This window comes from Zonotrichia leucophrys, chromosome 4 (genome assembly GCF_028769735.1).
Source record: "Zonotrichia leucophrys gambelii isolate GWCS_2022_RI chromosome 4, RI_Zleu_2.0, whole genome shotgun sequence".
NCBI classification, from domain to species: Eukaryota; Metazoa; Chordata; class Aves; order Passeriformes; family Passerellidae; genus Zonotrichia; species Zonotrichia leucophrys.
The window spans coordinates 25,439,428-25,463,070 of record NC_088173.1 but is presented as its reverse complement, the minus strand read 5'-3'; the positions used below and the strand labels follow the sequence as shown (position 1 = coordinate 25,463,070).

The 23,643-nt window shown below is 50.2% G+C and overlaps 1 protein-coding gene across 3 annotated transcripts; it reads left to right on the top strand.

Annotated features, from left to right (window-relative positions):
• Positions 1-306: 306 nt before the first annotated feature.
• Positions 307-23,190, top strand: PRAG1 (PEAK1 related, kinase-activating pseudokinase 1). 3 transcript variants are annotated; one of them, XM_064710871.1, is made up of 6 exons: positions 307-401; positions 2,932-3,324; positions 4,470-6,304; positions 14,393-14,550; positions 17,843-18,567; positions 21,867-23,190. In XM_064710871.1, the coding sequence occupies exons 2-6, from the start codon at positions 2,968-2,970 to the stop codon at positions 22,902-22,904; spliced, it is 4,113 nt and encodes a 1,370-aa protein (XP_064566941.1). In that variant the 5' UTR covers positions 307-401; positions 2,932-2,967; the 3' UTR covers positions 22,905-23,190. The 3 variants fall into 3 exon arrangements, with proteins under 3 accessions (XP_064566941.1, XP_064566943.1, XP_064566942.1); XM_064710873.1 differs by lacking the exon at positions 307-401 and adding an exon at positions 867-886; XM_064710872.1 differs by lacking the exon at positions 307-401 and adding an exon at positions 2,703-2,845.
• Positions 23,191-23,643: the final 453 nt, after the last annotated feature.

The following is a 23,643-nucleotide window of genomic DNA, read 5'->3' as shown; positions in this document are numbered from 1 at the left end:
CGTCTTCAAGGCTGGTGTCGAGCTGCGAGGTGGGTTCGCGGTAGGACCCTGTGGGATCGACACGGGGCTGCTGGGTGTGCGGGTGTCTGCCTGCCCCGGGGGCGGAGGCAGAGCCGGTCTGCGGGACCGCTGCCGGGGCGGGGGCGCAGCGGGGACGCGGCTGCGGGCGGCGCACGCCCGGCGGGGCGCGGGCAGAGCGCTTTGTGCGGAGCGGGGACGCGCGGGGGGCGCCGCTCCCGCCCGGGCCGTGCCCACGCCGTGCCCGAGGGGCGGGGCCGGGGCGGGACCGGGCGGGGCGGGGCGGCCGCTGCCCCCGGCCCACGCGGGGCCCCGCTCGCCACTCGCCGGTGGCGGCGGCCGAGGCGGGCGCGGCGCGGAGCTGCCGCCGCCGCGGGAGCCTGGTGAGCGGGGAGCTGCTGCCGGGCGGGCACCGGGCTGCCGCCTCCCGGGACAAAGCCGGGCCGGGAGGGACCCCGGCGCCGCCGCTCGGGGTGGGGCTGCCCGGGGGCCGGGGCTGCCCGGGGGCTGGGGCGGCGGGGCTGTGGGGCTGTGCCGCTGCCCACCGAGCATGCGGGCGGAGGGCCGGGGCGGGGGTCGGTAGCCGGCTCGGGGCGCGCTCCGGTCCCCACTGGCATCGCCGCCCACCCCGGGAGCCCCGGCGGGCTCTGTCCGGGAAACTTTTCCCGGTCCTGGTTGGCGCCCGGCTCCCGGAGGGTCCGTGTGGCAGCCAGAGCTGCTTGGGCTGGGGGCTTGGGGCTTTTCTTTGCGCCGGAGCATCCTTGCGCCGCAGCCCGGAATCTCTGTCCTAGGGAACAGGGAGCCGTTACTGCGGGTGCTCGCCGGTGCCCCGGGACGCGCGGCGGCTTCGGAAATGCCTGAGACCCAGGTGCTGGCTTGGGGCTTGCCCGGGGACAGACCCAGGTGCTGGCTTTCCGTCCCTTATCTCTCGCCGATCCCGGCCTGTTTCCCCGCGCGGCGCCGCGTGGGTCGGTGCGGGTGGGTCCCTGTGCCCGGCCGGTGTGCGGACACGGGCCCGCCCCGCGATCCGGGCAGCGAGAAATGACGGCTGCAGACAGGGAAACCCTGGTCTTTAACAGGCATTTGGCAGCGCCGAATGTTAAACCAGAAGTGAACAGTTTTTTCTGGCTTCGGTGCTTGCTTCCCTCCCTCTGATTTTTCTTTTTAATTTGCTGGCTCTCATCAGGACACTTGTTCAACTTCGGGTGATGCTGGACATTGCGTGCTAGATTTAAAAGGAAACAAAGGATTAAATATTTTTAAAGCTGTTTTCTCTGCAAATACCGTTAACCTCATTGAAGGTGATGGAATATGCCTGAGAGTGATTCGCTGCCATTTGGTTAATTCAGACTCTATGAAGTCCCTGAAAAAGCCTGTCTAAAACAGTGTCTTCCCTAAAAAGAGACACACGGCAATCTGCTTGATGAATCCCACTGATACTTCCTATTTCCCGTGCTTTTTTAAGAAGCAGACCCTAATTTATTAGCCTGCCAGACAGGAGGAGTCTGCAGGTGCTAATGGTTTAGCCGATCAAAGACACCCTTCCCATAGGTGCCACTTGAATTCGGAAATGCTTGTGGGTCAGTGGCTCTCTTCCCCCTTCACTTTGTCCCACCCAGGCTCTTATGAGTTGTCTTTCTTTATGCCATGTAGTGTGGGTGGCTGTTAGAGGGGCTGGCCAGGGCATCTCTGAGCCCAGAGGCAAGAATCTTTACTGCAGTGAAGCTGGCTTAGGGTTGCATGCGATTGCAAAAGTGTCCATAGCTCTGGTGGTGTTCCGCTATGCCTATGTGGAGGAAGTGCTTAAGGATCAGGCTGGTAAATTTCGTTCATGTGCCTCCAGGATTGGAGTGTAAAAGTGCCTGTTCACTGGGAGACCCTCAGGAAAGGGGCCTCAGTTTGCCTGGTGATCAGCTGGCCGGGGGATGATGACCTAAACTTGGTTCGATGAGGAAGGACTCTCTGTAGCCGCGTGGGGAAATTGTGCGTCCTGGCACCCTCAGCAGCCGGCTGCATTCTGTGTCTGATCTTCTTTCCTAATCCGCTGAGCTTTGTGGGAGTCCTCCTCGGAAGTGTCTCCTAAGTTCTTGGTTCCAGGTTTAGTTCTACTGGCTCGAGTGCAATCAGACCTGGCCGGGAGGGGGGTGGCGGGGACAGGGACACAGGAATGCAGCAGGAATGTCTTGTTCCTGGGGCATTTCCCTCCTGGGGAAGGAAGATGGGAAGGAATCCTTGTCTGTAAGTAATCCAAGAGCAAAACGTTTCTCCCCTTGCAGACAATGAATCGTTTCAGCGAGCTGACACTGTTATTTGTGGCTCTTGGCAAACGAGATAAGAGCATTCTGCCAGACACTTGCTCAAATCAGTGCCAGCCCCAGCCCTGCTGATTGCCTTTCACTGGGTGGGAGAGAAGCCTTTGTGTACCGCGGCAGTAATCACAGTGGTGCTTCTGGGTGAAGGAAGGTTGTTGCTGGTCCCCTTGGTTACACAGTCTCTGATTCTGGTCCTTGTGTCTCCAGGCCTTTTTATTTTCCAGAGAGAGGATGCCCCTTTGGAGAAGAAATTTTTCCTGACTGGCTCTGCTTGTGGGGCTGTGAACAGCTATTTCCAAGACCCCTTTTCTTTACCCTTGATCTAAATCTTGCATGAGGCTGGTTATACATGCTGATTAAGCAGGGAATTAAATCACATAGGAATGCTGCTCGCTTGATGTCTTCTCTATTACGGAGCTATGCTTAGAAGTTGAGACTTTTCAAGTGATTGTGTGGGCTTTAGCTAAGCTGTGAAAAAAGCCTTGTAAACAATATGCCTTTGTGATGAATGCAGAGTAAGTGTAATTATCACCTGTCCTATTAAAAATCTTCCAGTCTGAGGGCATAATCAAGCTAATCAGACAGTGTTGTGCTTTTCCAGATGTCTAGGTGATCCTTTCGAGTGGCTCGGGAGCAAATGCAAAATGAGCAGTGGAGGGCAGTGCAGAAGACGCAGTGGGCTCTCAGTCTGACCCACGAGGATTTGAAGATGTCTGCGTGCAGTGACTTTGTGGAACACGTTTGGAAGCCCGGCTCCTGCAAAAATTGCTTCAACCCGAAGAGTTCCCATCGGCTGCAAACACCCCCGGACGTGGGAGCTTGTGGCGTGCTCCCGGATGGAGCAAGGACCAAGCCCGAGAGCCTTGTGTTGGAAGACGAAGGTATAACTACTTCCCCCTTCTCAAAGCCAACAATTGCTGTGAAGCCAACAATGATAAACTCGGATGTTTCTGACGCGTGGGCGGATGTGAATATGAACGCAGATCTGTCACAGGTAATGATTAATCCAGTCAAAGCATGACTTCCCGTTACTTACCTATCCTCAGAGTGCTAGGAATATCTGTTACAAATGCTTCCTTCCCTTTGTTTTTCCTTCTGGTCTTAACTCAGGATTTTAAGGCATATATTGGTTTCTCAGTGTATCTTTGGGTGAAGCTGAATGAGCTGTTGCTCACAAGCCATGTGCAGAGGAGCTTAAAAATACATTGTTTGTTTAGGAACTTCCGGTTTTAAAATGAGGATGCGGGTTTTTTTTCTGGGAAGTTTTACTGAAAAGATGTCTTGTCTGGTTGCAGTCAGTGCTGACTGGATCCGTGGTCTTTGTGGGTGAGGAAGAGAGTGCCCTGCCTTTCTACTCCTTCCTACCAATCTCTGCCAGAGCAGTAATGCCCTGTGGGTGCAGCTCCTCGCCCTGACCAGTTGATACCAGCAGTGCCTCAGCAGGGTGACGCACAGGCTGCTGCCCCACTGCCTGTGGCAGAGGTGTGCTCCTATTTCCCCATGCCCCAGAGCACAGTCAGGGCTCACCAGCTCTCTTAGCCTCTCACTGCTTCTCCTTTCTTTTCTCCTAAGGGCTGAAGGGCACACAGTGTGAGCTGCCATTGTTGGTGGTGTTTGATCTGTGCATGCACATTTGGCATGCTTGCCCCCCCATCCCTACTTCTGAGCCTGGCTAGGCTGCTATCCCAGGATAACCCATGATAGTCTGTGTCTGTGTTCTGGAGCCACACACTCTGGAGCAGTGTGAAATGAAATAAGCAGAGAGAGGTGCAAATATTCCTTCGCTCTCTGAATCTTTAATTGCACAGTGATTCACAGACAGGATGACAGGTTGGACATGTTTCTGGCAGCAAACCCATAGGAAGAGAAAGGAGAATGTCTTATTCCAGTGCATTACCATTGTTGGTAATGCAAGGATTACAAATGGTCCAGGAAATACGACAAGTGTAGTTTTACCTGGAAAGCTTTGTGGAAATTAGTGGTGAGGTGAGTACAACAAAATAGATGGTGAATTCCAGAGTGCTGTTCTGCAGAACTGGGCTTTTGTTTTTGCAGTTTGTGGGTTTGCTTCAATTTTACGTGTCTTTCCTTTTGCATGTGCATGTTCTGACAGGGAATTTGTATCTTTGACCCATGCAGGTCAGTTGGGGCGTGATTTCTGGCAAGCAACTCCTCCTGAAATCAGGAGATGCACAGCGCATCTGCCTTGACAATTTTGGCAATGGTGGTGTGAGAAAACCTTTCCTTCACAACCAGCCCAGCGACTGCTTGTCTTGCTGTCCTCCCAGCTACTCCATGGTGGGTCTGCGTGGCCTGGAGAGTCGAGTGGAGAGAAACGTCTCCATCCACAGCCTGGTACTTGTGGGTGAGGTGGGCAAGCAGGAGGACAGAGCTAAAGACAAGTTTGCCCTGCCTCATCAGGTCCCCTGCCCTAATCCATCTGCCTTGGGGGACAGGAGCACCGCTAACTCCAGCAGAAACACTTCTTCCCAAGCCAGAGAAGGAGCGGCACTTCCTTCAGGGCGTGACTGTGGTCACATCTCCTCCGTCTTGGAAAGCGAAGGGGGCGAGTACTGTTCAATCACAAACTGCCACAAAGAGCACCCCGTCCCATGGGAGTCCTGTTGCACAGAGGACAAGGCTGCACAGTGTGAGAAGGAGAGTCACGCTCCCAGCGGGTGGAGGCAGCGGGATGCTCTCGAGATTCCAAGGCCAAGTGGCCGGGCAGTCAAGTTCAGCGAAGAGGAGCACAGAGCTGTAAACGTGGCCTTCTGCATCACAAAGGACCAGAGTGATCCTCTTCCCTATGCCCTGTGTTCAGATAGGAAAAACCCGGCTTTCCACACTGAGCCTGCCACCCTCCCTGAGACCACGGGGACTTGCAAGGCAGCTGCCCTTGCTTTGTCCTGGGAGGATGAGGAGTTGCCTCTCCCTGGGGAGCCCTCTGTCACTGGCAGCCCCCGCACTGAGGGCTCAAGCATCCCTCAGCAGGCTCTGGTGGAGCCGCAGCGCCCTCGCCTCGCCGAGCCAGCCCACGGTGATCCCATCTATGCCGAGAGCACCAAGAGGAGGAAGGCACAGCTGAAGGCTGTTGGCAGCCAGGCAAAAGCAGAGAAGCTGGCCCACGGCACTGCCAAGGAGAAAGCTGATGGTTTGTGGAGGGACGGTGGCTGGGCTTTGGGAGGTGAGAAGGAGCACCAGGACTCCACTGGCCAGGTGGCAGCAAAGATAACTATAATGACAGCACACACTGAGGATGATCACAAGACAATATTCCTCAGCAGCCCTGACTCAGCGGTGGGAGTGCAGTGGCCATGTATCAGCCCCAGTTCCCACCCTGATTTTGGGACTTCATCACCTGCTATTGAGTCTGGACAGATTTTTCAAGCATCTGGATGTGAAAACAGCACAAGATTTCATCTGGCAGCTCCTGTCAAGACCTCACTTACTGAGAGTCCAGCCATCCCCCCAAAGATGTCCAAGAACAGCCAGCCAGGCAGCGAGGGGAGCCGTGTGCCCGCCGTCAGCTCCCACGTGGGAAGGTTTGGTGATGACAACAGCCATGATGGAGCTGGTGCTCAGCTGCTGCCCAGGAGCTCTACTGATACAGGTGCCTTTGGGGTGACCCCTTCCCCCTGCACTCATGGGAATGGGGTCTCTGTGGAGGAGTCCAGTAGAAGCCTGGCAGGCTCATCCTATGACAGGAGGCAGAAACACTATAACCCAACGTGGACCAAGCAGGGCCGAATAGAGGAGGAGGAGGAGCAGGAGGAGGAGCCGGAGGTCTCAAACCACCCGTGGACAGGAGGAGCTGAGAGTGGAAGAGCTGGTGCCGACTTTGTGGATGACAGCCCGATACTGGAGAGCCAGACTGGAATGACCAAATCTTCTTCTTTCTCCTTTGATTTCCCTAAAGACAAGAGCAATGGTGTGGAGTTTGCACCGCCGCCACCGCCACCGAAAAAGCAGTCTAGGTAAAGCCCCGTGAGTGTGTGCATGGTGCTCTGTTAACCCTTTGCAACTGGGAGGGTTGCTGCAGGAGTTCATTGACTGGGAGGTGCTCCCCATTCTTTTTTCCTCCGTTTCTGTCCAAAGGTGGGCTTGCAGGAGCATGGGGAGTGACTGCACAGCTGGAAAGCTATTTATCTTTTTACTCTGAAAAGCTGTCTGATCTTTTCAAGTCTTGGTTTGAATATCATGTGCACTTGTAAAAGCCCTCCAGGGCTGCAAGATATGGCCTTAAGTTCCGATATTCAAGTGAGAAAAAGGTCTCTGCTTGGGATGGCTGGTGTTTCCCAGGTCAGCTTCATTCTGTCTTGGCAGTTCCTTGATGTTGAATAGCATAGAAAACCTGGTTGCAATCTTCTCTTGTAGGTGGGACTGGGCAACTTTTCTTGATGCTAATAACAAGGGCCTCCAAAATCAACATTTTCAGTTTGGCTCTAATGACTTTCTGCTTTCAAGGTGAACTCTCAAAGCTGCAGTTTCCCAGGGAGGGCTCCTTGCCTGCAAGCAGGTAATTGGAGCTTGCCCGACGTGGGCTTGTTATGTGTGGGAGCCACCTGTCTTCAGGCAACCTTCTGCTCTCTGCTTTCCTGCAAGTCAGGTTTGCAGGCAGGGCAACTGCAGGCCCCAAACAAAAGTGACGGAGGGAGGGAGAGCTGTTCATTGGGAAGGAAATAGCCCTACTAAGCAATTAAAAAAAACCTCAGGCTTACAATACTTAGTGTGCATTTAGTATCTGCAGCTGTGTGCATCACCAAACAAAAAAATAACAAAAAAAAAAAAGGGGGGAAAAGGGAAAAAGTAAATAAAACAAAGGTCAAATGGGGGAAGAAAATTTGTTTTTCTCTCCATTAATTATGTTGTCTGAATTTACCAGGGAAGGACTTTCTCCTTTTGCAGGTGTCCCATATTTGCTTTATTGTGTGTGGCAGTTTTGCTACTTGAAACTGTGCGTTGCACAACAGATTTGACTCCATCTCCTTGATTTAAAAGTCAGGAGAAGAAGGGATGGGTGTTTGGAGGAGAACTTGGCCTTGGGATCCATGGTCAAGCTTATGTGTAGACATCACTGACCTCCAGGTTGAGACTGTGGATTTTCCATGTGTTTTGAGATTGGCTAACCTAGGGAACTAGTGTTTTAAATTGGCCAAGAGGTGAACAAATGAGGTTTCTCAAGGGAAGGGAAGAGATGAACAAGTGGCTTTAGTTCTCCTTAATGCTAGGCTTCCTGCTGTGGTGCCACATGCCTGCTGGAGTCAGAGGAAGCAAAAGATCCACAAGCAAATGAGCACACAGATGTATTGCTCTTGTCCTCTGTGTGGTGTTATGACACCAGAGGAGTGTGGAGCATTTTCTGCCCCTTTGAGGGGCTATTTCATGCTCCTGATGCAATTGGGCTGTGCCAGTTCTAACAATTGCTTTTGAGTCATCCTGATGAAAGCATCTGTGTGCTAGAAAGCCTGTGTGAAAGCAGGCAGGGAAACCGAGGTCAGGGAACACGTGGCATCCATGACTGGGATCTCTGGCAGAGCTGCAAACCCTGCCAGGTGGTTGAGGTAGGTGTTGGTTACCCCCTGTGGCTGCAGGGCAGGTTGTGCTACAGGTATTTGTCTCCCAAGGGCCTTGATGCCTGTGGCTGAGCCCTGGGCACGTAACTCAAAAGAGCTTAGTCCTGCCTGCAGCTATGGAAGCTGGAGCCCAGGGAGCCCAGCCAGCTGAGGAGCAGTAAGGAATGATCTGATCAAACTCAGGTTTTGCAAGCCCGGCTTTGTTTCTTTGCTTTAAAGCAGTGGCTGCTGTGAGCGTGTCAATGCAGGAGCCAGGGTGGTGGGAGGGATGGCTGCATGCACAGCTGCCAAAATCACCATGGTGCCATTGTGTCACCCTGGGTGTTGTTGCAGCTTCAGGCCATGGCCTGGTGCTGGAGGAACATCCCCTCTGTTCATCCCGGGCTGCAGCTAAATACCTGAAGAACCAGAATCACAAAGAGGACTCTGAGGCACATCCAGGCTCTCCTGGTGCTGGGCAGCCTGTGAACATGTGCTTGTGCCTGATGGAAGAGCCACTGATCCTTCTGTTAGGCTTATGTACTCCCCACACAGAGAGAGCACCTCAGCCCAGGACATTCCCTGGTGGCTCAGCTGCAAAAACTCCTTTGGGGGATGGAGGTGAAGCCAGTGTAGACCTGGTTGTGGCACAGGCTTTGGACTGGGGGCTTAGCAGATCAGGGTTCATCCCAGCTGCAGGAAAGGCATGCAACTGTCCTTTTTCCTTCTAGATCTCAAACTGCAGCAAGGCATTTGATTTCATGCTGGAAAATTAAGTTTGCCTGTTTGACTTTCCTAATGAAAATTAATTGCTTATTTTAAGGAAAACTTCCATGTGTGTTTGAATAGTTATAAAGCAGAGAAAGAAAAAGTGAGTCTGTAGATTTTGTTTTGTTCATCTTGGCTTTAACAATTAAAAGGGAATTTTTTTTTTACAGGGTACTTTCCTTCCAGAGACTGAGGAAGCTCTGGTTTGGAAGTAAGTTGTGTCTTAGGATGGCAGAAGGAGCAATTTCAGGGGGATTTAAAAGTTGTCGCAAGAAAAGGGAAATAATGAATATGTGCCTGGTTTTGGTCCTATATAAAGCTGTTCTGGATCTCTTGCAACTGTTTCTTCGTACAATCCTCTTTTTCTGCTTGTTTGAAAGATTACAGATATTTGATGTTTGCTTGGTCTAGAATGACAGATAAGAAATAAGAAAGATAAGAAACAGAATGACAAATAGGTATAATTACAAGGGGGAAAAGGCTGAAAAGGGAAGATGGTGGCTGGTTTTCTTCCAAAAGCTGGGAAGGTAGTTGGCTAGGGAAGGAGCTCACCAGGGAAAGTAGGAACCCCAGGACATGTATGTGCAATGATGATTTAAAGGCTCTTTGATGTAAAATGCACTAGTATGGCCTTCAGTTTCTTGGCGCAAGGAATGAATCTTTGCTGAAATTTATGTCTCTCTTATGCAGAGGATCAGGCTTAAATAATCCTCATGGTTTCTTCTAGCCTCCAGAACCTTGATGGCTAATTTATTTCGTGTGCCTCTTAAAGAAAGAAAACAGTGATGCTGTTTTGCATCTTGAGCCACTTTCATCACAATTAGTGCCACCTTCAAAAGGCAGTGGCAAAAAAAGCTTCTGAAATTTGCTGAGTGTGCTGGCATGGGTTAGCAAAGGTGCAGCACAGCACTTCCCCACACCTGTCACTGCTGAACACAGCCAGGGAGAAAGAGCCCGAGCAGTGCCAGGATTGCCTGTTCCGGTGCTGCTGCCGGAGGGAGCAGAGCACAGGAGTGTTGCACAAAAGCTGCAATGCTGGGAATTGGATCCCAGGAGAGGAGCCAGGTGTTGGGAATGGGATCGCCAGGAAAAGAGCCAGGTTTGTTCCTTGCTGGGGGGTGGTGCTGGCTGGTGGGGCTGTGCTGCGTTTTCTTGCCAGGAATCAGTCTGTGATGGAGCAGCAGCTGTATCTGAGGCTGGATATTCCTCTTTTCTTACTGGTCCTGTGGCACCCATTTCTCCTTGGAGCTCAGTGTCAGGGTGTACCCCAGTAACAAAACACACTGGCTTCAAATGTTGTCATCTATCAGCTTATTTTTTAAGAGAGTTTGTTTCTTTTAAAATTAAAGTCATTCACTCCTTCTGTGTGTTTCCTGTCTTACCACTTAAAAAGACACAGAGTTGAAAATTGAACTGAGATTCTTTACCTTCTTTACCACATTAGACTATGCAGTGATTTAATTTTTGACTCACCTACCATCTTAATTCTGTACCCTATCTGAATTTTCCCGTGCCTCTCGAGATTCCAAACCCTTGTTTCAACTTAACCCTGGCTACATAAAAACCCTCTAGTACAGGGAGGAGGAGCGTATCACTCTGAACAAAGCTAGGAATTCTTCAAAATCCTTTCCTTTCCTCACCTCAGTTTTGGTTTCTCCACATTTGCCAGCTGATAGCAGAAGGATAAGTACAAATCTAAGCTTCAGATGTTGTAAGCTCCTGTATGCTGGGTTTTAATTTCCCTCTGCAACCAGGGAAAGATGCTGGAAGAAACAGCAAGTGGCAAGAGGAGGAAGATATAATTATTCACGTTTCATGATAGACAAGCATATGGTACAATGGTGCTTCCTCTTGTGTAATAATTATGCCTAGCCATATGTTGTGTTTGATGCTGTAATGCAAGTCTGGCTTTTCTCTCTTCTGTGCATTAGTTCCATTATTTTATACTGGGAGGGGGTGTCTTGTTGACATTATCACCAAACACCTCCTGGAGTGCAGTTTGCTGTGTGATGATCTCTGTGTGTTCTCTGTTCTCCTCTCCTCGTTGCTCTGTCACATGATTTATAAAGCTCAGCTCCTCTGTTATCTGTTCAGTCCTGTCATCTGTGCTGAGGAGGAGTGTCCTCCTCCTGCTGCTGGCACAGCAAGACTGGGAGACCCCCGTGATGGCAGTGCAGAGTGACAGTGGCTCTGTGCAGGGCAGAGGTGCCTTGCACATCCCCAGAGCTGCCAACAGGCTGCCCGTGGGATGGCTGCGGGAAGGGAGCCAGCGGGAGCCTGGCAGCTTTTCTGTCTGAGGGGCCTCCTGCTCCCAAAACCTGCCCATTGCACTTGGGGAAGGTAACCAGATCTCCGTGTCAAATCTCAGTCAGGAAATTCAAGAGGAAGGTATGTCCAAAGTCCAGGGATCCCTGGGGCAATATCCCAAGGCATGTGGGTCTTCTGCCGTTAGGGGAGCCAAGCTTTGGGGCCCATCTCCACTGTCTCTCTGAGAAGTGCAAAGCATGCATTGGTGATGCTGGAGTCCCGCAGCAGCATTAGGTGGGACCCTGATCTGTGGAGAAATGTGAAATTATCCACGTGGCTAGTGGTCAAACTGAGACACAGGAAAGATGAAGCGAGCCCTGGCCAGAGGTGCAACCTGAGACAAGGGAAGCGAGCCGGGTCCCTTTTCAGTGTTAAGGGAACTCCAGACTATGGGTTTGTTGTTTTGTTTTGGTGTGCTTTTTTTACAAGACCACTCTTTTCAATCTTGAATTGTTTTAGGCAGGACTGTGAGAATCATGTGGAAAGTCAGCTGGATGAAATTGTTTATGATGGGAAAGCTTGGAAATAGGGAACTGGAAGGGTTGTCTGAATATGCCAGGCTGTTGCATAGAGGATGTTGAGTAATTGAAGTGTATTTTAAGCTACCAGAATATTGGAGAGCTGAAAATCTGTGAAATCCTGTGGGTTTAGGTTATTAGATTGAGAGAGCTGACTCTAGTGACCTGTTCTTTATGCACAGGAACACGATGACAGCTCTGGTGCTGCTCTTGAAGTTGCTGGTTATGTTTTAGGTGCTGAGCAGGCATTTTTAAATTGATGTAAATTAACTACTGTTACATCTTTCTGAAGAGGAGTGTAGCCCACAGATGTTTATAAGTCAGTGGTGCAGGGCACAAACCCAGTGTTTTCTTTGGGTTTAAGATGGGTCGTGCTCTTTATTTCCAACACCCTTTGGTGATTTCCAATATCCTTTGGTGAAAAGGGCAAGGCAGAAAATAGCCACCTGTGCCCTTGCACTCAGGTGAGGTGGAAGGAATACTAGCAAAGCAGGGGATGTTTGGGGTAGCTGCAAAACAGGATCCCACAGGCTGTTGCAGCAATGAGCTGTTCAGCTCTTGGGCTGGAATTTTACTGAAATGGGAGAGTTTGACCCTAGCAAGTTTTTGGTAGTAATTCTTTGGTGGAGTGGGCGGTATTTTGATTGTGCAGGCTGCACCCTGGTCCACAAGCAGCTCATAGGAAAAGAGGGAGATGTGAGGCAGAGGTAATTCCAGAGGTATTAGCTGGCCAGGCTGTAACATCTGAAACAAGAGCAGGATGTCGTTTAAGCGGCAAACAATTTCTATTTCGGTGCGCCCATTCAGGAACTGCGCTTTGCATCAGTCACGGCGGTGCGGGGAGGAAACGGGGCTCTCTCTGCATCTGCCTTCAGCCCCGCTGAGCACAGCACAGCCAGGGCAGCCGCCAGCACGGCTCTGCACAGCCAGGGCAGCCGCCAGCACGGCTCTGGCCCGCGCTGCGCCCAGGTTGCTCGGAGGAGGAATAGGTGTGGCTGGGCACGGCGGACCTTGGACCGCGCCGAGCAAAGTCTCATCTCTCCCTGAGTGCGGGAATGGTAAGGCAGCTCCGCGAGTTTGTGTTTAGTGATGGGAAAGAAACAGAAATGCACCAAGGTTTTGGGGGGGCTGGGGGAAGGAATGTGTTAGAAAACTTCTCATCTCTGTGAATCAAGACCGGATATTTTGCTAAATCTTCTTTTCTGATGGGTTCAAATACTTCTTTGATTCTTGCCGGGTCAGACAGTGTACTGCCATGGGTGTGCACCCTTGTGGTTTTTCCACCCAAATTACTAAGTGTTAAACATCTGAGAAAGGTATAGGATAAAGTTGCATCTTTATAGTGAAAAAAAAAATTTAAGTGCAGTTGGTTGCTTTCAACAGCATTAGCCATAGCAGACCTAAACCCCTTAAACTCTCTGTCTGTCTCTCTTTCTCTCTCTCATTTTTGAAACTGTGACTTGTATAGTTCATTGTGAAGTTCTGTAAATTGTCCCCAAGAGACTTGCTGTGATAAATTCATCACTGGTGGAAGACCAGTGTCTCTGCTGAAGTATACCTGAACTGGTTTTTATAGCCTTATTTTCATCAGCCCTTGAGTATTTTTAGACCAAGGCTGCTCAGGCAAATGAGGAAGTCTGGCAGAAGTTTCTTCCGGGCTTCTCATACACTCTGCTCTCCATGTGGTGGCGTGGACACAAGAGTAAGTGCTTTGTCTGGATTGGGAGTGAAACATTTCTCAATCTTCAAATAAAAGTCTGTGTCTGCTGTGCTTGGGAGTTTTGGATGAGGAGGGGTCCCATGCATGTGACCAGGGTGCCACAAGAAAACGGTCGTGCATGTCTTTGTTTGTCTTTCTCAGCAGCCATTCAGCCGTCTGATTAGGAAACACCGGATACCTTCCAGCAAGATAGCTGGTGGAAGTCCTTTTACTTCTGTACAAGTCTGCTCCTAACCTTTTTACATTCTTAATCAATGTGTTGAATTTTATCAGCAGATTGGCAGTTTTGCTTAAAAAATGTGGGCTGATAACCTTTGTGTTCTGGCTGACGGAGTGGGAGCTGTACCAATGCTAAGAGCATTTATGTTCTTCTGTGCTGCCTGATTTCAACAGTTTCTGTTGTTTTCCTAAGCAGAAACATGAAGAAAATCCAGGGGAAATTCTTTATCTTAGCAAAAAATCCTGCTTGCCTAAACTGGTCACTTAAACCATGACCTAGCAGATTATAAGCCCAGTTTATTGTTAGTTTATTTATTTTTTTAGGTGGAAGCTGCATGGAAAACTGCAGGTTTTACATTAAAAACCGTGTGGTAGGTTCTGAGTTTGGAAGACTCATGTTTCCTGCAGAAACTCTTCTTCTTTTGTAAGGTGTTGGTTGTTAACTGTGATACATGGTTGGAGATGACGGACTCTTTTGCTACCTATGCCTCTGTCATGCAGGAATGGGGTTCACACACCCAGCCTCAACTTGCCTTCTGTAAAGTGGGAGGAGTGATGCTCCTTCCTTCCCTTGAGAACTTTGTTGAAGGCAAACACTGGTGAGTCCCCACTTCTGACTTTTGGCAGTGGCCAAAATAGGATGTGGTCCAGGACCTCACATGTTCTAGGTGAAGGAGGTGCAGACTTCGGCTGAATGCTCTTGGCTCAACGGCTTTCCCTCTCTGATCAAGAGCAGCTAGTTCGGCCTGGGGACTGCAAGCCTGTAACCTGCTCAGAGTCTGTGGGATGCAATTCCCCAGGTACTGGAGAAAGAAGAAAAGTGCACAGGAATGAGGTAGTTTGGTGTGAGAATACACTGCAGTGTGTGGGTAGGCAGAGACCAAACTAAGGCTGCTCTCAGCTTGAATCTCCGTGCAAAAGTGCAGACAGGGTCTCCTTTTGCCATCTGTCTCCTGACTTCTCTTTCACTCTCTCTAGGCACGCTCTGAAAATGAACCCAAGTAACACTGAGTTGGAGAGAGTGAGCAACAGCTCTGCAGAAAGCCTCAGCCCACCCTTCAGGAGTGCCCACGTCAGCTTCACGGCCGGCTCCAGCGACAGCCTCGACTCGGACACACAGACCGGCAGCGATGGCAGTAAGTGACCACCACCTGTGGGAGAGGTGGCATTGCACCTGAGACCCACTGCCCGTGGGACAGCGTCCTTGGGCAGGGGTCACGAGGGTCCAGTCCCCAGCTCCCCCAGTGACCCTTCGTCTTCCCACTTCTCCAGTCCTTCTGCCTCTTGATGCACTCTAGATGAATGTGGCAGTCAGACCAACATCACAAACCTTTTCATTCAGCACGTGCCAATATCATTCACCCAGGAGATCTCCTCTGGTCTAGATAAAATCTCCATATAGAAACAATCCTGCTTGTGCTTCATGCATTTCGCATTGTCACAAGAAGCCCTGCTGTAGAAAGTCCTACATAGATTTGAGGAGTACGAGAAGGAGTTTTGTCCTAGACATGATCTCTCCCTCTCATTGTGTTCCCAGTTATTTCTTAAGGGGAAAAAATCTGCCTGCACTCGTTTAACTGAGATTAAAAAATACTTACTATGAAGTCACTTTTTTCATCAGTGTGTAACTTAGACATGCACTAACGTGTTCAGCAGCTCAGAAAGTATTTCCTTAGCAAGAGCGACCTTCATGTAGTGGAAGTTCTCTCTTTCCAAGAGCAACAATGTGCAGCAATAAAATTAAGAGCCAGAGCTCTGGAAACTCCGTTTTTCCACCACTAACTTGGGAGTCTGAGAGCGAGACCTTGCCAGGAAATTGTACAGGGGTAAGAAAAACTCACATATGTTGGATCTTTACTTGCTAGGCGCAGAAGCATTTTGCTGTCAAAAATGATAGGAACAAGAGGATTTCTCTGCCTTCACTAACAGAAGCAACTGTTTAAACTCATCATGGGGAAGATGAGTTTTTAAATGAACACTCAAATGCAGCTTGTCTTGCTGATGCAAGCAAGAAGCTGTGCAGTCAGTCACTGAGTGAGGTGAGCTCAAATTAATTGGCTATGCTGTCAGATGTTAAAATATGAAGTGGAGGGGAGCTTTTAAGCCCTTGACACGCAGAAGGCCTCCATGCTGAAGGTGCAGAGCCCTGTTAGGAGAGTTGTGAAAGGGGTTAATTCATTACCCTCTGCTTGGGGCAGAGCCCAGCAGCATATAAAAAAAACTTTAGAGTAGTTTGGCATTTGTGGCTAGGCATGTGCGCCGGTTGCCAAAGATTCCAGTGCTGACGTTTGTTACTCTCTCAAGTAAATCTTGTCTCTTGAAACAGGGATTCAGCTGCATGTCCTGGCAGAGATGCCTCTGGTGAGGTACTCATGGACTGCACACTGAATAATTTGTCTTGGCTCTATCCTCTGTTAAAGCCCCGTGGATGGAAGTGGCGTGGCAAGAGGTGCCATGCTGAATGATCCCTGCCTGTGGCTTTTGACAGGGTTTTAATGGAGAGAATATTTCCTGTGGACCCATTAGAGTATCATGTGGGTTTTCACTAAAGCTTGGGACATGAATCTCAATTGTTAAGGCAGGTATTTCTTAGCTGAAACTGGAGAGCAGTCACTTGCTGGGCAACTGGGTGTACAGTGCAGGCACACACCTGGGGCAAGGGTCCAACAGGAGTCAGATAGCTCAGCACCCAGGCACTGGGGCAAAAGAGACATGTGCTGATTCATGTTTCCTACAGAGCTGTTTCTGAGCATAGAAATGGGCTGTTGAAACAGCTTTGCATGGGAGACAAACGTGCAGAAGCTGAAATCAGTGCTGCTCATTCCTGAGGTATCTCTCAGTGATGTTGGTGTGATGGGATAGATTACAGGAGGTGCACACAGAGGGCCTTGGCACTGGAAGAGACAAATGAAAATTGGCCAGTGCTACCACAGTCTGGTGAGGAGGGATAGGGCCAGATGGTGCCAGCATCCACTCTGGTAGCTGAGAACCAGGGGATCTACCCTCACCTCATGTGCTCTCAGGTGGTGGAGCAGCTAACAGGGATTGCTGCTCTAGCACAGCTGGTGCAAACCTGCAAGTGACGTGCCAGGACGTGCCAGGACGGGCTGGGAGCTCAGGGACCTGAGCCCCTGCCCTTGGAGGTTGTGTGTGATTGCTGGTGAGTCACTTGGGCTGTGAGGAGACAAGAGCCTTCTGCGGGCTGACACGGAAAGTGCCCCAGGGCATTCCTCTGAGCAGGCAGAAAGCCACTGTGAGGAAGTGCCTGCTGGCAGCTGAACCCTCAGCAACAGCTTTGTGAGGAGGAAGGATTGTTTGCTGCCACTCTGCAGCTTTGGAAAATAGATTTAAAGAAAGCAATAGATCCTGCTATCTGCTAAACTATTTGCTATTTGCTTGGAGCAAAACCCCACCTTTCACCTTTCAAGGTTTACACTTGCATGTGAGCTGTTAGCAGAGTCCCATTTCTCATTCAAGTGGCATGGATAAATTCCCTTGAATTATTGTCTCTCTTCTTTTAATTTCTCCTCCACTCCTCACTTTTTTGTCTCTATGACCTGAAATTATTGCTCTTTATTTCAATGTCAGATCACCTTTCTGTCCTTTTTTTTCATGTCCCACTTCTTACATGGCATATAAATGTATTACCCATCTCCATTCTGGCTCGGGTAGGAAAGCAGCTGCTATGGCTGCCCAAAATGAGCCAGCCATCCCAACCCACTCCATGTGCACTTGGCATGTGGAGCTGCTTGGGGTTAGTGCTATGTAGTGGGGCCAGCCTGCCCTCTGAGCAAAGAATAAGCTGGGAAACAGGCCGTGGGGAGAAGCCCAGATTTTTTCAGCCAAATGGAAATTGCCAAAATCCCAGGCTTGCTCAGCAACCCTTCCCCAGTGTGAAGCAGAGAGAAAAGTTCGATGTACTTGGAGTGCTCCAGTACAGCCAGAGGGCTGGAGCTATGTGCCATGAGTCACTCTCTCCTTATCATGCCCTGCTGCTGAAGCACCGGGTGGCAGCTCCTAGGTGAGAGAGGCTGTGTTTAAAAGATTGTCCTTGTATCAAGTGCTTCATTCTTACCTCCCTGTGGATGACATCACAGCTTAAATATTTACCCTCTACTACCTTTTTACTACTGTATATGCAGTTCACAGGGGAGTGGTTTCAAGGGTGGGGAAGTGCATTTCTCTGGATGGCTGGTTGCAGCCTGCTTTGCAAACCTGCTCTATTAAACTGGATTAAATCCCTAACCCCTCCAGTGAAACTTTGCAGTTGTGAATAGCTGAAGACTGTGCACTGCGTTCAGATGTAACTTGGCTTGCTGCTTTTCTTCCCAGCCAGGGCCCTGGGGGTGTCAGGGATATGGGGAAGGACTGTGCTCTCAGCCTGCAAGGCCCACTCACGGCATCTTCTTGTGTGTTGCTATCTCCTAGGACACTCATCTGAGCCGAACCACTCGCCCCCTCCAGCTGAGAGCCAAGTGTTTCCCTCTGTCCCTTTCCTTTCTGTCTCCGCTGAGGATGGTCCCTCCTCTGCCCCCAGCTGCCCGCCCCCTCTGCCCCAGAAGAAGACAGTGATCAGAACCGTGTCTTCTCCAGATGGCTTTTTTGGGGGACAGGCATCTTCAGGCAAAGCAGCTGGTGCTGCCAGCCCCAGGCTGAATGTCAGCCATTCTGAGAGCAATATGTGCCTCCGAGAGGAGCCTCCCTTCATCCACCCAGCTAGCCTGGGGGGCCGCCCTGGTGCCTTCTCCTCCTCCGAGTCGCTGGAGAAGAGCTCCAAAGGAAGCAGCTACTGGGGCTCCAGCACCGCCAAGAGCGCAGGGCCCAGCAGAACCCTCCAGTCCCTCTCCTCCTCGCAGCTCAGCGTGTCCAGCCAGGTGTCCTCGGCCTCCAGCCTCCACAACCTCCTGAGCAACATGGACAGCAAGGAGGGGGTGTACAGCAAGCTGGGGGCGCTGTACGCCGAGTCCCTGCGCCGCCTGGTCGCCAAGTGCGAGGACTGCTTCATGCGGGAGCAGAAGAACGAGCTGCACTTCAGCGAGAACAACTGGTCCCTCTTCAAGCTGACGTGCAACAAGCCCTGCTGCGACTCGGGGGACGCCATTTATTACTGTGCCACTTGCTCCAAGGACCCTTCTACAACCTATGCTGTGAAGGTAAGTCCACAGCCAGGAGGTGTCCAGGCCTATCTCCATCTTCTGGGTGGAGATGTGTGCACTAGCAGCACATGGCGTCTCATGCAATGTCTTGTTTTCTCTGCTTGTATTTCTCACAGGTGAACTTAGGCAAGCAAAACCCCTTCCAAAATTGCTCCTTTCCCCTTACTGCTTGTGAAGGTTAATTTGCAGAAGGAGTTTGCATTGTAACAAATGCCAGTCAGATTTAGCTTATTGCTGAAGGGGTCTGAAACCCAACCATTTTCTCTCTCTGAAAACATCTTTGTGCAAATACTCTGCTGTAAACTCAGAGGCATTCGCCTCTGATGACACAAACTGATGAAAGGCTGCTCAAAAGGCAGCGTTTTTGCCTCTGCCTGCCTTTTAAGTGGAAGCTCTGACCCAGATACTGAGTGCTTATATGATCTTGAAACTACAGACAATAAGATATTGCAGATCCCAATTAAACAATGCGAGGCTGACCCAGACATGCTGTGTAAGGTCAGGTCTGAAATATTTTCCTGTAACTCCATGGAATACATGTTTTGAAATGGAAACTTGAGGTGCAATAGTTCAGCTCTTTGAAACCTGGATAAGTAAGCTTATCCAACCAGTTCCATGGACATCCTGTGGATCTTGGGTTCTTGATCAATGTTGCTAGTTGAATACAGAGATTTTAATTTCCCTTCTGACTTAACACTGGGGACATCTTACCGCTGCTTATTCCTCAGGTTGTTTTCAAAGCCTAAAGTAATTCCCAAAAAAGCACTGTCAGAGATGCATTAAGGAAGAAAAAAAAAGAAAAAAATCTCTGCTGAATACTTTCCACCATTATGAACTCCAAGGGTTGTTTTAGAATGTTTTAATACATCCCTAAGGGATGTTCTAGTTAAGTGGTAGCTTAAAAGCCAGTTCGTATCTTAAAGAAAGTACAGCCAACCCAACAGGGGGGCTGTAAGTAACCAGAATTGAATTAGATGAGATCTTGCACCAATACCCTTAGTCCAGCACTCAGTGCCACAGCATTTCTTGTGTGTTATACCTAAATCCGTCACAACTTTCTTCCTGAAGCCTAAGAACTGTCGTGCTCCTTTTCAATCTGCAGTTCCCTGTGGCACACCCACCCCTTTGCTTTTGCCTGCTGTGCTAGGTGGGGTTCAGTAGCTCAGCTCTATGGCTGCAGTGCATGAATTCCTGCCAAGGCAGAGACAGCACATTTCAGCCTCCTGACAGGACTGCACTTGTGTCCTTGTGTGTGAGGTGGGCTTACTCTGTGCCCTAGGTACACTGCAGAGCAGCTTAACAAAGTCAAGGCCACTGCAGCAAGGCCATGCTCTGTGCCAGCATAGTGATGTTGTGTGTGTGTTTATCCATGTGCATGGATACGATTCCTGTGTGCCACCATCCCTCTGGCAGCCAGAGTAGGGAATGAATAATTGTGAAAATTCAATTGGCTGATCCCTAGCTGCCCCTCCTGGCTCCTGGTATAGATTTTTTGACATGAAAGAGATCACAGACCTGTAGTTAAAATTAGACTTAGTGAGCTCAAAATGGGCAGAGGATCAGACTTGAGCCAAGGAGCCTATTGAGAAACAGGAGCCAGAGTCTGAGCTGTGCACAGACAGACATGACTGTGTATAAAACAGTTTGGAAATGGAATTAAGAGGAATTAAGCCAAGGTCTGCTCCATGCCTTGGCTTCTTTCTCCACTAGAGGTGTGGGACTAAGCCAGCCCAGGCTCCTAGTTGGAGCTTTCAGCAGGGAGGATGCCTCTGGTGCAGCCAAAGACAAGAAGAATGGCTGGATGGGGAAGATTTCCCTGTATTCGTTTGGCTGTAGTTATTCTTCCAGAGACTTCTCTCTTGCCAGGAATTCCCCCCCTTTTCCTATGCCTTACATGACTTTCCTTTGGGAGGAGGAACAAGCAGGCTTGCTAGCTAGAGGGCTGGAAGGCCTGCTCTGCATTTGGGGACCTCTGGCGTCACCCTGGGTCCCACTGCATTCATCTGCATTCTGCCTGACTCTCCAAAGCTTGTCTTTCCACAAATAAGCCAGGGCAGGGTATTTTTGTTTAGAGAAGAGAGGACAATAGGGATTTGAAATGCCCCATCTCCATAGTTTTGTCTCATCTGAGTGAATTATCTGTAAATGCCTGGATTCAAACCCTTGCTAGAGGAATACAAAAGCAGCCCTTTTTTTCAGCTCCTCTCCATTCTTGTGACTATTTTAACTCGGAGGCAAAATTGATTTCTCGTCGGGTCTGCACGCATGCTGTGACTGGCACTGGCACGCCCCAGGCTTTCAAACCTTTTATACTGGGTTTCAGCCTGTTGCTTACTCCTGTGGATGACATATAAACACATCACTAAATAAAGGGGAAAAAAGTAGAATAGAAATGCCAGGAGGCCCCATAAGCTAATGGATACTCCTATAATAAACCTGGCTTTGAGTCTCTAATGCAGTATAAAGCTAAAATAGGGAAGAAAATGATGATAGAAGTCATGTAGGTTAAAGAGAATCCAGATTATAAAATGCATTTTTCTCCCTAGAGTTTGCTGCACTTTGACTTCTTTCTAGGCCTGTTGTAAGCTCTCATTTTCTCTTTGGTGGTTTTTTGGCCTGTGCTGAGGAGTACAGCTTATTGCTGATTTCCCTCAGCCATTGATCAGGGGCTTGAGAGCAGTTGCTGACACACAGAAGTGGAATGGTTGATGAGGATGTGAAAGTGGCTCCAGGGCTTGGGACCAGAGAAGGAAGGTGGGAAGAAAGTGCTGGAGGCTTCTGTCCACCCCTCACCACAAACAGCACAGTCGCCTCACATTGAATGGGGCCTCATCCAGGAGTGTTAACTATCTCCAGAGATGGAGACAGCATGTCTTCTGCCACAAGGTTTGCTTTTCTCCAGGAACGTCTCCTGGTTTGCAGGAGTTTATCTCAATGATACCTGTGATGTAAAAGATATATTGCTTCTGTTGGCAGTGAAACAAAATCTTCAGAAGTTATTCACAGTAGGACTACTGTCCTCCTTTCCTCCAGTTACTGGGCATTGCCTGGCAAAGGAAGCGTGCCCAGAAAGGCAGCCCAGACAGCTGGCTAAGGTTGGGCTGTTGCAGGATGAAAACAATCCTCAAATCAGGAGATAATTTAAAGTGCTTAAGGAACCAATGCACATCTTTCTTCTCCTGTTGTCTTCCGGAGCATCTGCAAATCACAGCTTAGCATCCCACCTCTCAACTTCTGGTCTCTGCCCTGTCTCTGCCACTGGCTGATGAGACTTTTCTTTTGGTCTCTTTTCACAGATTTGTAAAACCCAGGAGTCCAAGGCAGCTGCTTCGTACTGCAGCCCTGCAGTGCCAGTTCATTTCAACATCCAGCAGGACTGTGGGCATTTTGTGGCCTCCGTCCCCTCCAGCATGCTGCTGGCCTCAGATGTGGGGAAAAGCATGCCTGGAGATGGCTTCCATCCCTCCCGCAGTGCCAGCGAGCACGACTGCGTGGTGGTCATCACCCGCGAGGTGCCGAGCCAGACCACCGCCGACTTCGTGAGGGACTCGGTGATGCTGCACCAGGCCAAGCCGGAGCTGTACGAACGCCGCGTTTGCTTCCTGCTCCTCCAGCTCTGCAACGGCCTGGAGCATCTCAAAGAGCATGGCATCATCCATCGTGACCTGTGCCTGGAGAACCTCCTGCTTGTGCCCTGCAAGCCCCCCATGAGCTGTGTGAAAGCCAAAGATGACAAACATTTGCCTCGCCTCATCATCAGCAATTTTTTGAAAGCTAAACAGAAGACCGGAACTGGAGACTCCAAGCTGAAGAAGAGCCAGGCCCGGCTGGCCCCGGAGATTGTGTCAGCTTCTCAGTACAAGAAGTTTGATGAGTTTCAGACTGGTATTCTCATCTATGAACTGCTGCACCAGCCCAACCCCTTTGAGGAGAAGATGCACCTCAGGGAGCAGGAGTACAGCCCTGAGGACCTCCCTGCTCTGCCCAGCCTGTCCATCTACTCCCGGGGACTCCAGCAGCTGGCCCACCTACTGCTGGAAGCAGATCCCATCAAGCGCGTGCGGATCACCGAGGCCAAGCGGATGCTGCAGTGTCTGCTTTGGGGGCCCCGAAAAGACCTCATGGAGCAGCCCCTGAGCCACGAGGAAAGCCTGCGCCAGGTGCTGCAGAACTGGGTGGACATGAAGCGTGCCCTGCTCATGATGAAGTTTGCAGAGAGGGCCGTGGACACGGAGCGGAGCGTTGAACTGGAGGACTGGCTGTGCTGCCAGTACTTGGCATCTGCTGAGCCAGCCTCCCTCTTGCACACATTAAAGCTGCTGCAGCTGCTCTGACCTTGGCTGTGTCTCAGAGGCAGCTGAGGGCTCCTGACTGCCTTGTGGCTAAAGGTTCACAGCCCTTTCATACGTGAGAGGTTTGAGGCTCAGCTGCAAATGCACGTTCGGCTCCTGGCCCGCACTGCAGTCAGAGTGCACACGGCATGTTTAGTATCCTTAGCACTGTTGGTTTGTGAGCAGGCGGAACTGGGAACCTGCCCCTATTTTGGGGGATTTTTGGTTTTTTGATATGGCAAATGTGGACTAATAAACTCCTGCCTGCATGTGTGCATGTTTCTAATGAGCTCACTGTACCGAGTTAATTTCTGTGCCTATGGGACAGTCCTGTGATCCCCTCCTCTCCCAAAGCATCAGACCTTTTTGCCTGGGAACAACACCACACTCTAGAGTGGGAAGCAGGGATGAGCAGGTGGCTGCTTCTCTTCAGGAGCAAGGGCAGTTCACATAATGCTCCTTTGCAAGGGAGAACCCGGGGCTTTCAAACTCACTTCTTTTGGGCGTTTTGGCATCCATTTTGCTTCTCCCTTTCAAAACAAAAATTACTGCTTGTTTCTGTGTATTAGTTATTTTATTCTCTATGGGCAGTTCAGTATCAGCTGCCTGTTACCTTTGTTAGATACTAACACAGCCTGGCTTTCCTGTGTAGTGGTGCAGCTGTAGTGGAATGTGGAGGCACGAGAGGATGGCATGGATAGCCCATGTGAAGGCATGAGAGGGAATTCAGGGTGGGTCTGTT